Source organism: Solanum stenotomum, chromosome 11, assembly GCF_019186545.1.
Source record: "Solanum stenotomum isolate F172 chromosome 11, ASM1918654v1, whole genome shotgun sequence".
Classification (NCBI taxonomy): domain Eukaryota; kingdom Viridiplantae; phylum Streptophyta; class Magnoliopsida; order Solanales; family Solanaceae; genus Solanum; species Solanum stenotomum.
The window spans coordinates 46,018,613-46,029,852 of NC_064292.1; the positions used below are offsets into that span (position 1 = coordinate 46,018,613).

The 11,240-nt window shown below is 31.3% G+C and overlaps 1 protein-coding gene across 1 annotated transcript; it reads right to left on the reverse strand.

Moving 5' to 3' along the window:
- Positions 1-2,779: 2,779 nt before the first annotated feature.
- LOC125843803 (ferric reduction oxidase 4-like) lies at positions 2,780-6,790 on the reverse strand. The gene is made up of 8 exons (XM_049523009.1): positions 6,640-6,790; positions 6,296-6,392; positions 6,007-6,183; positions 5,673-5,907; positions 4,620-4,947; positions 4,127-4,364; positions 3,230-3,966; positions 2,780-3,067 (listed from the first exon to the last, which is right to left on the reverse strand). The coding sequence occupies exons 1-8, from the start codon at positions 6,788-6,790 to the stop codon at positions 2,928-2,930; spliced, it is 2,103 nt and encodes a 700-aa protein (XP_049378966.1). The 3' UTR covers positions 2,780-2,927.
- Between the last annotated feature and the right edge of the window lie 4,450 nt (positions 6,791-11,240).

The window sequence follows — 11,240 nt, forward strand, 5'->3', positions numbered from 1 at the left end:
CGTTTCAGCAATTTTAAAAAAGAAAAAAATTAAAATATGTCAGGGGATTCGATACCACAACCTTAGGCTCAAATATACAGCCTGGCGTGGCACCCCCACCGTACTGAATAGATCCGCCCCTGATTACATGTTAATACTCAAATCCAAAATAATTCAAGAAATAATTATTCTCTCATAAATAATTATAGACCATACCCCCCCCCCCCCATTAAGACGGATGATTTTCGCTTAATTGATACTAAATCAGTATCATATACTGTATTGGTATATAATATTGTATTGGAATCATTAAGGTTTCTTGTTCAAAAATTACTCATTAGTCAATGATACTATCATAGTATATGTATATTGTTGTCAGTGGCGGATCCAGGATTTAGAGTTCGTGGGTGCCAAATAGACTTATCGATTAAATTAATTTTATATTTGATTAAATTATTCATCTTTTCGATATAAATTAATTTTAGTTCTCTAATTTTTCTTAAAAGAACGTGTGCAGCAATTTCCTTTTTCTTAAAAAGATGTCTTTCTCAAAAAAATAGGTACAAATGGGATTTGAACCCGTAACATCAACCTTCTAAAGTTGCCCTCCTACCGTGGCACCACAAGCTAATTTTGTTCTATGGGTGGCACACTTTATATAAATATAAATATTATATATATATACCTATGTATATATAGAGTTTCCGTCGAAGTTCGGGGGTGGCGTGGCACCCCCACACCCCTTAATAGATCCGCCCCTGATTGTTGTGGTACCATTAAGGTTTCTTGTTCAGGAATTACTCATTAGTCAATGATACTATAAGAATATATGTATATTGTTGTGGTATCATTAAGGTTTCTTATTCAGAAATTACTTATTAGTCAATGATACTATAAGAATATATATATATATATATATATATATATATAGTATCATTAAGGTTTCTTGTTCAGAAATTACTCATTAATCAATGATACTATAAGAGTATATATATACTCTTATAGTATCATTGACTAATGAGTAATTTCAAAACAAGAAACCTTAATGATACCAATATAGTATATATATACTGATTTAATATCAATTAAGCAAATTTTTCAGCCTTAATGATATCAATACAGTGTATGATACTTATTTAGTATCAGTTAAGCGAAATTAGTTGAGAGTGTATATAGTGTAATTATTTAGTGGGGTATAAATGTACAGGAGTATATGTTTGTAACTATTTTGCTTGTATGGGTATTTGCTTAGTTTCCCCTTCTTTTTTCCAGGTTTGCAGCTAGTTGAAGATGTCAATTCTATTATTTTATGAAAACTTACCTAAATTTCACTAGTTTATAAGATAATTATGTAGATGCACTTAAGTTTACAATATTACGTATCTTATCAGACTTTGGTGCATCCAGATACATTCGGATACATATATCTCGGGATACATGGATCAAATTTAGGTGTAATTTGTTCTAGATACATCGGATCCAAGTGGATTCACATATATTTAGGATATATACCAAATTTCGTCCGCCTCTCTCTTATATCGCTCGCCATTCTCCTATGTATTTCGTATCCCAGATACATGTGAATTACATACATATACGTGTGTCTAGTGTAATTTGCATGTATCTGGGATACATAACAGATCTCACTCGCTTCTCTCTCTATTATAGTGTATCGGGTAGCAAAAATACATATATAAAAGTGTATTTTTCAAAATCCTTAGCTTACTCTTTAGCTTATGACCTTACCACCTATGTGTCTCCCCCTCCTTTTACTTCCTATGTTCCTAGTATGTATAAAAGAAATGCATGTTCTAGCAATATATATATCTTCAATGTAAGATTATAAAATTCAATAAAGGCCTTCTTTACTTTTAATAAACTTTATATATGTTAAGTTAAAATCAAACAAATAAATTGAAAAAAAAAAGTAGAAGGAAGACCAAAAAGAGGGTTAAAGTTACAGAAAAGGGTCAAATATATTTAAAAGTCCTGATTTTTTTTACAATTTATATTTACATCAAATCATTTAATACAAAACATATGTCTTTTCTAAGCCTCTTGATATCTCATTTCTGTCTTTCAGAATTACAATTTTGCATTTTGAGTATCAAAAGTTTAGGTCATTTGATTATGGTGCTTCTGAATTTTTGCAATTTGATCAATATACTAGTGTAAGTTAAAAACTAAGAATTTTGGCATTGTCCTAGGCTTGGTGGACTAAGTTACTTGGTAGTTGGTACCTATTTTTGGTGGAAGGTTGCTGATATTTCGTGAAATTAGTTGTGGTGTGCAAAAATTGGCCCATATATACCTCATATTTTAGATTTTTTACACATCAAATTAGTATGATGTTGTGGTTATTTTACACTCTCACGCACCAAACATTATTTTAAATCATTTGGATTATAAAAAAGCTAAGTACATGATTAATTAAGACCAATTATTGTGTAAATTGGGGTACTGATTATTAAAAAAGAAGAAGAGGAAGACAAGTACACATGCAAACATTAGGACAAGACATAGTTTAAGTTTAGAAGGTTCTTATATTTTTACTTTTTTTACAAAGTTATAGATTTATGTGATCGAAACAATACGAGTACACATGCAAGCATTATACACGTATATACATATTCATGCTGATATGTACCAAAAAAAAATAACTCCAATCAAATAATTATTTCACCAAACATATATGTCAAACTGTGTAATTAGTAATTACACTTATTAATATACATTTATATTCATTCACAAGATTATCTTTCAAGCAGACATATTTATTTTATACAACTTTTTGACCACATTATACTGTACAACACAACTTATTAAACCATATTTTAGAAACTTGCACACAACAATAATCTAAAAGCCCAATAAAACAAAAAAACTATAGTAGTAAAAGACAACACATATACGTCCTTATTTATTGTGATACAAGCAAGCAGAGAGCATCACCAATTAAAGCTGATAGACTCAAAATGGAGGTTTTTTGCCAAGCCAGAAGCACATATTTTGGCAACCTCATGTCTCATGCTCTTTGGCCCACAAACTACAACTCCAACATCTGATGCTTTAACATCAAAAAGTATTCCTGTCATGCAATTCAAATAGAATAAGTTCCTCTTGTGTAATAAATATTTCAAGAACAATATTGATGTGTGCCTAGAGCTACATATGACTTATAAAGGATGATGATATGCTTAATTAATACCTAATAGTAATATTTTCAGAATGCCAAGAAGAATAAACTTACTTTTTAGGTCAGGTCTAGTACCATAATGCACCTTAGTAGCTTGTACAATTGACTGATGAGGAAGGCTTTCCAGCTCCCTTTCGGTACCACATAAATTAGCAGCAGGTGAATTTGTAGGATTTGTAGGTATTTCCACATTCTGAATTTGTCTCCCTTCAATTTCATTCTCCCTTTTTTGCCACATAAAAATAACACTAGTGGCAATAAATACCGAAGCACAAGCCAAAAACATATCCCAAATGATTTTCGCGCTGTAATGATACAATTTCCCATCGCGTTCAATTGGATATATGGAGTAACGCGTAACGAGGCCTAACAAAAGGAGAAACATGAAGAACGACGAGGTAATTATCGCGCCAAGCCAGAGCCAGCTGCTTTTGCCGAGTGCTGCTGAAATAGGAGAGTCTTTCGGATTTTGTTTGAACACTAGTAGTTGTTGTTTCGACTTGGAAGGTAATTCCAGCTGGTTGTTATGATGGTGTTGTTGTGGTTCGTTTTCTCTAGTGACATAGGCTTGGATTTGGTAATCTAAATTGGAGATATCGAAAGGAGTTGTGGAGAAAGGGAGCAAGAGATCAAGCATTGTGAGATCGGATGTGTTCTTGAAGGATGTAATTAGGATGACTTTTGGTACTTTGGTGTTAGTTTGAAGTGTACTTCTGTAAATAAGTTCTCGAAAAATGGAAATCATTGGAGCAATTCCGCTTCCCCCACTCACCATCACCAAGCACTCTCGACTGAAATATATATGCCACATTGTTATTGTTGGAACTTTGAATATATAAGTAATATACAGTTATACACACGAATAGCTTTAAAAATAATAATGTATAATTAAATTTGAATCTAAAAAAATAAAAATATCACATAAATTAACACCGAAGAAATAGTAATTACCTTAAGAAATGAGATGATGAAGGTCCATAAGGTCCCTCTGTTGATATTTGAAGACGATCAGGAGAAGAAGAAAGTTGTTTTTCTAACTTTTGGCTCCAACTCCCAACACTTTTAATTACAACACTTAGTTTATTTGTCTCCAAATTACTGCTTGAAACAATAGTAAATGGATGCCATTGCAACTTGGATACGCTTGGTACATTCACAAACAAGATGCTTGTAGGATTGTACGTTAATCCTGTTATAATTAAAGTAAAAAATATATATTATAATTAGTACGTACGTTCAACCTCCATTAACAATAAATCTAGCTAGCATATATGTACTACAGTACTACTTCTATTTCAACGTAAGTACGTACATCTTAGCTCCATTAAAAAATTACGTACATACATGCATCCTCCATTAGCATTAAATCTATACACAGTTCATTGGGAATCGTTCCAAATTTAGAAAAAGATCATTTTTTTATAAACGAGGAATAGATTTTTACCTGGATTTTTGGAAAAGGTGAGTTCAAAAGTGCTACAAGGTAAAAGTCGTGAAGAAATTAATCTAGCACTTCTTTTAGACTGTAAAAATCTCAAGTATCGATCGATAAGGAAGAGAAAGATCCCAGGGAGGACCATACATGTGTAGGCAACTCCAACATGCAAAAGATAGAAGAACATGTAGAGAGTATATAGCTGATGTGTGTAGAAGAATAGATCGAACATCTTTCTCCTTATCTTGTACAAACTTGTAACCCACATTGCTATTGCAACCAAAGTAGCTATTTCTCCAGCTACGTTCGATACGTACGTACTGCTCCATTCTATCATCTGCAAATATTATGTATATTTATTAATTAATTAGCTTGTTTCGGTTAAAGATATACTATTAAAGGTAAGATGTTTGGACTCGAGTGTGAGGATCTAGAGGTCGGATCCTTTCTGATCTAAATTTTATAATTTTGGGGTGTGGAAATTCAGGTATGGATACATGTGTAGGAATTCGACTAAAAATAATTCAAATATCTACAAATAGCATTATATTCTAAATTATGAGACATTATGTGGAAAACGTACAAGGTATTTCGAGGAGAAAATATTGAGCACCAAGAGATTAATCCTAGAACAAGACATAATATATAGAAAAAGGACTAACATAGAAATTTCTATGTGCAAGGTATTCTATTTTCTTTAATTTCATCTTAGCTTTTGTTTTGTTTATAGAAATCATTGTATCGATCTAGAATTTCTCCAATCGATTCTCATTAAAGTATTCAAAATTGGTTGACCATATCCAGTACAGATCCCACAACCCCACCCACGTGGGTGCAACACCGAGATTGAAAAGTCCAAGCAACTTAGCTTTAGTATGTAGTATTAAGTAAATAAGAAATATGTGTTCTCGATCTTTAAATGCTTAAGTTATTATAATTTATATGAGATGATCAGTGATTGTTCTGATCATTGATTAGTGTGATGTTATTTTATGTGTACAATTTGAATCTTTCCCTTTGATTAGACATAATTCAAAATAATGGATTCAGATAAAAAATTACCTCTATCATTTGATTAGACATGGCATAGTATATGACAAATCCAGCACTATGGAGAAGGGCAAGGGCCATAGAGAGATGGCCGAGCCATATGTGATATTTGATGCTTGATTCCGAAGTTAACCCCATCAGCGGCAAAATTGACGACACTCGAGTCACTGGGAAAAACAAAAACGCATAACAAATATTCCCAAGGTACCCAAGCCTCAACGATACACTTCGAAATTTCGCCTTCCACCTATAAATTATTAATCCAATATCGATCGATAAGATATATAGGATTTAATTACTCGTAGTCGTAATTATTTTATTTATTGATCGATGAATGAGTACTTACACTTTTTCGGTAGGATTGTGCATATGGAGATTACCATTAAAGCTGATATAGATGTAGTTGGCTAAAGACCAAATTAGAAGGACGATAAACATAACAGCAAAAGAAAGTTCAACGGCGTTCACAATCCCCAGAGGTTCCATTACAACCACTTTCCGTTTCAATGAACCGAAATATTCCCTCCCTTTATTAGTAGTACTACTGCAGTACAACAATATAATTATTATACATTAATTAAACATGATGCCTAACTATCGAAGATGAAATTAATAATTGTGTAATTAATTATAACCTGTGATCAGAAGTTGACTTATTGTAAAGATGAAGATAAACACAGCTCACAGCAGCTATCAACATTATCGGAAATGTAAATAAAAGAAGATTTATCCCTGTAAATTAAGACAATTAGTGAAAAGTTTATTAGATAAATTAAACATCCTTATAAAGTTTTCCCAAAATATAGCTACAAGGTCAATGAGTCTTTTGTTCTCCACGAGCTTTTTAGGGTTAGGGCACAATTCGGATCCACGAGAATTCAAGACACAATTTACAAACTAGCTAGGATTATGTTTAATCTGGAAATCAAACACGAAGAAGTAAGTATAACAATATGAGTAAAACCGATATAATTACTACCTTGTTCCCTGAAATATGTAGAATTAAGCTTGATTTTGAGTTGTGGAGTCCATGAATTTCTGTAAGTCGGTGTAGGTAACATCACCCAAATGAAAAGCCATCCAACAAACACCAACACCATGAAAGTATACAAAACAGCTCTACTTCCCATCTTTGCAAAAGATCTTTTTTCTTTGGAATTAATTATCTCAAAACAAGAGATGCTATCTATATATAGAAGAATGTGTTCAAGTGGAACATCATGCTTCATGCTTTTAGGTTTACCTATTGTGATTGATGTAAGCTACAAATTCCCTTGCGTAGACTTCTCAAGTGGCACTATTTCTCTAGTTTTTAAAGGTAAGTACTCCACCGTTCCTAAATACTTGTCATCCTTACTAAAAATAAATGGTCGATAATAGTTATTAGTTTAGAAGATCAAGACATAATTAGAAGTAATAAGTAACTTGTCATATCATCCTCTAGTTAAAAAATTTCTTAAGAATTGTGCAAAACAAAACACGACAAGTAATTAGAAAGGGAGGAAGTAGCCGGTGTGATTATTATAAGATTATATCTACATTTGCCTTTGAACAAAGAGGAAGAGCCAATTTACCACTTTTGACAAGGTGAAAAAAGAGTTTAAGTTGAAATTTAAAGATCCCTCTTGGTCTTAAAATATTACTAGAAATATTCTATACTTCTAGGTTTAGTACTTATACTAATGATAGAATATATATATACTTTTTCAATTTAAAGAATATTTTCTTTTCCTTTTAGGTTAGGATCTACATTAATGGTAATTAAGATCTTCCTAGTATTAGAAGGAGGTTTGATAAGGCCAACTTTTTTGTAAGCTAAATTATCTTGTTAACAAACTTTCTTTTGTTTTTGGTTAAAAAGGATAATATTCATTAGTACATAGTAGTGGCAGCACGCTGTGTCTGCTTACATTGTTCTAGCTAGGGAGGGGACACACTAGTGGAATTAACATTACATAGTGGCAATACATTGTGCCTGCATATATTGTTCTGGGAAGGGTTAGTACTAATATTACTATCATTACATGCATATATATATATCTAAGGCCACATTTTCCTTGACTGTTCTAACAAAAGTAGTTCCGTTCCTTCAATGTCTGCGTGCCCGCATCTTGTCCAAAACGAACACCGGTGGAAATTCCCAGCAAAAAAAGGAGTTTGGTTTCTTCATCTAGCAGTGTCCCCTCCCCTGCCACTTGATTAGCTTCCCTAAAGTTTTGGTGGACTGGGGGGTTCCCCAGCATCCGTAGGAGCTCCCTGTATACGGGGTTGTCCTCTCTTTGAGGAAGACTAGTACTCTCTCTGTTCCAATTTATATGACACATTTCGGATTTCGAGATTCAAATAAGTCTATTTTTCACCGTAAATTTTTCATATATATTTTAAATATTTTGAATTAACAATTATTGACACTTATAGTATTTTTTGTGTAGTTTACAAATATATAAATTTCATGTTAAATAATTTGAAGATTCCATGAGCAAATTTTCGGTCAAACTTAAATTGTTTGACTCTTAAAAAGTGAAATGTGTCACATAAATTGAGACAGAGGAGTATGTCCCTGCAGTCGGTGGTTAATTACTTCTTTTGTTACAGTGAGGTAAGGTCCATGTACCGGCCTTTTGAATGCTCTTTAATGGATATAGACTTGGAAACTTCACTATAAATAGTGATATAGTAATTGTCTTCTTTTCTAAGACAAAGGCAATAAATTACATTGTTGCTAATTCGTAGCTAAATGGAATAAGCATGAGATTTTCTTCCCTTTAGCTATGAAATTCTATCCGCAGCTAATTTCATAGTGTACGCGAGGAATCAAATCTAGAGAGACAGCTAACACCGCGCATAATACAAATCGAGTTAATTAAGCTTGAAGGGAGTTATAATTAGGGCATCCTATATATGGGCAAAGTGGAGTCAAAGAGGATATGCTTCACATGAACTAGTAATTACCAAAGAGCAAACTAACCTAATATAATTGGGAAGGGAACCAATGGAACAAAAAAGGCCAAATACAAGGTGCAGGTACAATAATCCACTACTTGAAACTATGAAATTAACTACAAAATTTATTTGTAATCTGTCGCTAAAAAACTTTTAGCTAATTAAATTTTCTTAAAATTTGTCGCTAAATGGAATTAGCATGAGACTTTTGTTGTTAAGCTAATTTCAAATGGAATAGTTCCTACTAAACCCAACTCAGGGAAGGCCACTGAAGATGCCATAAAGAAAACTACACATAGAATGTATATTCCTTTTTAAGTTTAAGAATATTTCAGAATATTTACTTTTGCCTTTAGATCATAGAATATTCTACATTAATAGTAAGCTATTTTCTTTTTCATTTCTTTCTCTTTACTTCACTATATATATTATATATAATAATCGATTTGGTGATATTCTCTTCTTTTCGACAAGGCAATAAATTACATACGTAAATGATTTTTTGTTTTTATCATTCTCTCTTTGTTTAATCACTTGGATCTGTTTATTATTTAAAGGCACTTGTAGACTACATTAAAAATGATTTTTATTAGAGGCAAGTAATTAATCGTAATATTTTAATTGCTGTTAAGTATGTTTTTTTAGACAATTACTAATGACAATTATATTTTAGCACTCTTTATAAATGCTGCTAAAATTTATAGCGATATTGAATTTAATGACAATTAACATATGCTGATAAAGACTTTGACACTCTTTATTAATGTGTATATGTATTACTGCCAGAACTTGTTTTTGTTACAAACTTATAATGTCATGGAAAATTAAAAGTTCTAAAGGAAGGTCCCAAGATGCTCAAATTTTCACTCAGAATGTATTCATGCAGTATGGTTCGAGAGAAACCTGAGGACCTTTAGAACAGTAAACTATTATAGTTTTGCTATGGCTTTGTAATTTTTATCTCTTGATAATTAATAAAATGTTTGTTATAAAAAAAGAGTTTAAGTTATATGTATGATTAGTGTAAGAAAATTTTATACTATCAAGTCTGATTTTATTTGTTGTACCTCATGTAATTTGTTTTATTTTAAATATTACAAATTTCATAGCTTAGAGCGAAGTTCTCATGTAAATAAACTTTAGGAGACCTGATAAAGTAATTTTACTTTGAAATTTAAAAAATAAAGTTTTTAAAATATTTAACACTTAATAATTAATTGATAAACATGTCGATGAAAAAGATCAAATATCTTGCATTCATAATTAGTTAATGCAAATACCGGGGTGAGTACATTTTATCACCAAAAATTCCATAAGAATTACTATGAGTCAAAAGTGCATTAGAAAACTTAATATGCATTAGTAATTAGTTGGGTTTATTATTAGTACGTTCTTTTTAATTTATGTATAACTAAATATTACGGTATGTATAATTAATATATAGAAATTCATATTATTAATAATACAAGAGATTTTAATGCAATACATACTATTTTTAATACACAATTGTCCATCAAAACTTTTTCCACATCTTTTCCACCATATTTATAGAAAATATTTTTTGTAAGCAAATATTATTTCGTTTAGAAATCATGCTTATTTTAATACATCAAATCAAACAATGCTTAAGAAATAATCACATTATAACTAATTTCATCATTATTAATGTCATCAATCATCATTATTAAAAATGATTAATAAGTACTAATCCTAGGTTGGAATAATTAAGTTGACAAATTGGATAGCAAATAGGAAGGATGCATTGATATTTTAAAGACCTATAGATGATTTAATTAAGATATCCTCTACTACTCATAAAGTAACTGGAGAATGAAAAATTCCAAAATTTCAGATGGTACTACTAGCATTGCAAGTACAGTTGACATAAAATTGCAGTACACAACTTTAGTAGTACTCTCAAAGATTGACAATCTTAATAATAGCATGTCCACGTTTTTTGGGAGATCAAAAATATTTATTTCTTAAAAATAAGGGAAAATAGTTTGAAAAATATACTCCAACTTTGGCTGAAATTGTTGTTATGATACCAAACTTTATGGGAAACCTTTTACCTCCTTCACTATTTAATAGTGTATTTTAAAGGTATATATGTGTCCACATGGACACATTACTATTTATAATGATGCAATATTTATGATGTCCACGTGGGCACATATATACCTTTAAAATACACTATTAAATAGTGCAGGGGTAAAAGGTCCTTTCCAAAGTTCGATATTGTTATAGCGATTTCGGTCAAAGTTCGAATATATTTCAGACATTTTCTCCTAAAAATAAGGTATTTAATCAAACTTTATTTTTAGGGTGGTAAGTGTTTGTGTGGAGCAATAAAAGTCATTCTTTCAAAAGCTAAAAACAAAGGGTTGGGTTAAATGTTTTGGAAAATGTTTTCTAAATCAACTCATTTTCCTCAAATTTAAGGAAAATGACCTCCCTTCAAAAATTAAAGAAAACATTTTCCAAAACTCTCATCCAACTTCAAATTACAATTTTTTTTGTTTTGAAAAATAAATTTAAAGCTTATTTTAAAAAAATATTTTCAAGTTCAATTTTTTATTTTTTACCCCAACCTCACCCCCTATCACCCTCCCTCGCCAGCCCCCTAACCCCCACCCC